Below are 4,095 nucleotides of genomic sequence, written 5' to 3' on the forward strand. Positions count from 1 at the left end.
GTTACCGCGTAAAACGACACTCGTGTTTTTCCTTTTTCTTCATGATATTAGAGATAATACTTTGGCATCAGAAAGGCATGAATAACTTTATTTGTATCATAATTGCTTTTTAGTTAAACTTTCGATAAAAAAATTTGGTTCAATCTTTTTTGTTTATATTTTGTGTTTACTCAATTAATGCAACAAAGTCACAATAAATGAGAATAGTGTTATAAAACATTTGTGTTTAGTTTTTGTTTAATGATTTTATAAATGCCTTGTTTACTAAAAGTATATAGTTTAAAAACGGTTGTTTATTTTTTAGTGACAACTTTAAATTTATATCAATTTATTAAATTATATATCGAAAAATAAAACAGTAGGTATTGCTACAAGCGGTCCGTATGCACGAGCAGCTTGGTTAGAAGGAATTCAGGAGATGGAACAAGCTATAAAAAAAAATGGATAGATGAGGGTATTAATGAAGTATTTCGGCCCAACACTTTAAATGTGAAGAATGCATTTATAATGTGTCACCTACTTAAAACAGATTGACTGAAATTTGAATTTGTAAAGATTAAAGTCTGTGGTTAGTACCTAACTTCATTTTTGCTTAAAACTCTACAATTATTTAAAGTTCAGAAAATCATAACTTAAGTTCGCTGTTGCAAAAATCAATAACTTTAATAGCCTTCAAATATTTAAAAAGTGTCAAGGTAAAATAATCTAATTGCTCTTTTTAAGGTTCAGAACAGTTTTGTGATCATTGTAGTGACTACACAACAACTGAAAAGCAAATATGCAAAATAAAGTCTCAAAAGAAAAGCAGTTAGCACATATTTTTACGTCAAGCTATAGGTACAGATAATATATATATATATATATATATATATATATATATATATATATATATATATATATATATACATATATATATATATATAAACATATATATATATATATAAACATATATATATATATATATACATATATATATATATATATATATATATATATATATATATATATATTTAGGTATATATATATATATGTATATATATTAGGTCACTGCCACTAGTAAGATTTAATAAGAGTCACCCTGGAAAATGTTTTTATGCTATAAATAAAAAATTCCAATAAATATAAAGTTAAAAAAATTAATGAATATTTAGGGATTTGAGTTCAAACTAATATTGAATCATCTGTTTTAGGGATGAGGGGCGCAAGGAATTTTGATAAACAAAAAGTCTCATAATTAGAATGTCGAAGTCATAATTAAAACACTTTAAGCTGGAATTTTTGTTTTTACAGTATTTATGTTTTCATTTTACACTATTTCTAATGTAATATTTAATAAATATGTATGTATATATATACATATATATATATATATATATATATATATATATATATATATATATATATATATATATATATATAAAATATATATACACACACACTTAAAGGGAAATGCCTAAATTAATAAAAAACCTTAGAACTCGTAATGAAAGCAAGAGGTATGCTTGTTTGCCATCAGAGCTTCCAATAAGTGATCTTTGAACCTACAGACAAGTGATTCAATATTTATATCTTATTTGTAAAAATATGTATGAAGTAACAAGTATTAGTTCTCTAGAGATAATTTCAAAAGTGACAAATGAGTTGATCGGTCTGTGGAGTAGAGTAAATCCTAAGCTTCCTTTGATCCACCAGAAGTCAGTAGCCAAAAAAATTTCTAGACTTCTTAAGAGAGTTTTATCTGCTGAAGGAAAATGCAAAAATGCAAACAAAAACAAGGAATATTTTGATAACAAATTTGAGCATTTGTTTGATTTGTCTTCTTGTGGTTGTGGACTTCCAGTAGTAGCTTGCAATAATAGGTTAGGAAAATTGTTAATTTCATTTTTATATGTAATACTTGTTTTTAGCTTATGCAAAACTTTATACAAATAATTGTTTATAACTTGATATGATATTTTTTAAAGTTAAATGCTAAATTAAAAAGATTGTATTGGTTGATTTTATATAGTTTTATAATTTTAATGATATGTTTTTGTTTTCAGTTTTTCTGTAATGCTTTTTTTATAAAAATGATATTAAAATTGTTCTTATAGAATTTAAATATTTTTATAATGCATGCAATTTTTTTATGCATAGATCTGTTAAGTGTAAGAATCTTTTGGATTGCAAAACAACACACTTTGCTTGTCTCTGTGAAAGCGGCAAAAAGGTAAATAATTTTGATTTTAAAAATTAGACTTTTTTCAACTCTTTAATCTGTAATAACTCGGAAAGCTATGAGTCTGGTAGTAACAATCAAATACACGTCAGAGTGAAAAAATAGTGTACTTTTCTTCCATTTTCTCAGCAAAATACTTTATTTTGTTTTATTATTAATAATAAAAAAGCCTAAGAAATGGTTTGAACTGTAATTTTCTAAAGTGTTTAGGATATTGTAAAATATATTTGAGATTATTTTATTGTATTTATTCTATTCTAAAGTTAATTTAACAAGTTTATTATTATACTGAGTAAACGCCTTGTTAAAAAAGTTTAAAATTGTTTTAGATACCACCATTGGATAGAAAATATTTAAATGATCAAAAATCTAAAATTGGAATAACAGAAAGATTTCAAATTGGTACAGTCGATAAAAAAATAGCTGCCAGAGAAAAAAGAAAGTAAGAGAGAAACTAACAAGCAGATAAAAAGATGTATTAAGTTGCCTGCTTCGGAAATTCAATGTGATTGGATACTAAGTTAGTAATGTGGTTTGCTATTAAGCGCTCCGGAAAATACAAAGATGCTTGTCAACTTCTGCACAAAACCATTTAATTAGTCAAGCTTCAAGACAGCAGGATTCAGAGCATTGTTTTAAGAACATACAAGGAAATTCATATTGTTGTTTGCAAGAAAATTTCCTTTACTGCATGCTGCTGGATGAAAATCTGAATATAAGAAATCAAGCCCTCAACCAAATCCTTAAAATAAGAGCATTGAAAGAAGACATTACTTTTAAACCAAAGCTTAAGCTGAGATCCATAATGAAAATAAATTTTGATGCTGAGTCTTGGGATAATCGTATTTCTGTTGATGATATTCAGGTTGAGCCCCCAACAACTCTTTGCATAACGTCAGAAAAACTGTGAGAGGCTATTAAATCAAACCTAAAACTTTGTGTCAATTAACCTAAGAGGCATCTAAACAGGTTTATGGTTACGAAAAGAGACACAAATTCATTTTGACTAAAACCTAGTCCAAGAGAGAATAAAAGAAACGTAAGAGAGTGTGAACATTTTATAAAATGAATGTCTAGTATATTAGTTATACTTTTTGTTTATTTGTTTTTTTCTTTAACTGCTGAATGAAATATTTATTGTAGTCAGTAATCTAAGTATAGTTCTATTGATATTAAAATCCTAATTACATAGACTTCCAGGGCCGGTTTTCTAGGGAGGGGAGCAGTTGGTGAAATGGATTCAAGCTCCACGATTTAGGTGTCCCCAAACGCTAATGAACTTTCTAATAAAACTTTTTTTTTTGTAATTAATTTAACAACTATTCAAAATGACTAAAAATACGCAAAAAGGTATTGTAATTATTAAAAATTTGGATTTATATCAGTTTTCTATAGTTTTTCTGTTTTTTATTTTTGAAACCTTTTTTTTCAACCAACTGCAAAAAGTCAAGAAGCTTGTTAGTATAAAATTATAATTATATCTGTGGGCCCCTAATATTATTATTGCACCCGGACACCAGAAGTAGAAAACCGGGCTTTTAGATCGCTAAAAAATAGGCTATAAAACATATCAAAATGGCTGAAAAGTGTGATTATTAAATCCAATTTCCCAAAGGGAAAAAAACTTTAAAAAAAGTTAATATTATTGTTTTATATATATATATATATATATATATATATATATATATATATATATATATATATATATATATATATATATACATAAAATTAAATTAGAAAAAAAACAACTTTTAATGGAACTTAAAGTTTCATGCCTATCAGCAATCATCAGCCATGAAGTACAAAATTAAAAATATAAAAAACCGTTTAAAAATTACAAACTACGGTAGAATGACGTTATAGTACAAGAAGGCGTA

At 25.9% G+C, this 4,095-nt stretch overlaps 1 protein-coding gene across 1 annotated transcript; it reads left to right on the forward strand.

The window, feature by feature from the left end:
• Positions 1-261: 261 nt before the first annotated feature.
• On the forward strand, positions 262-3,370 carry LOC136084183 (uncharacterized). The gene is made up of 4 exons (XM_065804306.1): positions 262-837; positions 1,446-1,859; positions 2,137-2,209; positions 2,548-3,370. Exons 2-4 carry the CDS (start codon positions 1,585-1,587, stop codon positions 2,662-2,664), a joined length of 465 nt encoding a protein of 154 aa, XP_065660378.1. The 5' UTR covers positions 262-837; positions 1,446-1,584; the 3' UTR covers positions 2,665-3,370.
• Positions 3,371-4,095: the final 725 nt, after the last annotated feature.

This window comes from Hydra vulgaris, chromosome 08 (assembly GCF_038396675.1).
Source record: "Hydra vulgaris chromosome 08, alternate assembly HydraT2T_AEP".
NCBI lineage: Eukaryota > Metazoa > Cnidaria > Hydrozoa > Anthoathecata > Hydridae > Hydra > Hydra vulgaris.

Coding starts and splice junctions, on each gene's coding strand:
- LOC136084183 (XM_065804306.1), top strand. CDS start 1,585: ATGTATGAAGTAACAAGTATTAGTTCTCTAGAGATAATTTCAAAAGTG. Junction 1,860..2,136: donor GTAGTAGCTTGCAATAATAG/GTTAGGAAAATT, acceptor TTTTATGCATAG/ATCTGTTAAGTGTAAGAATC. Junction 2,210..2,547: donor TCTGTGAAAGCGGCAAAAAG/GTAAATAATTTT, acceptor AAATTGTTTTAG/ATACCACCATTGGATAGAAA.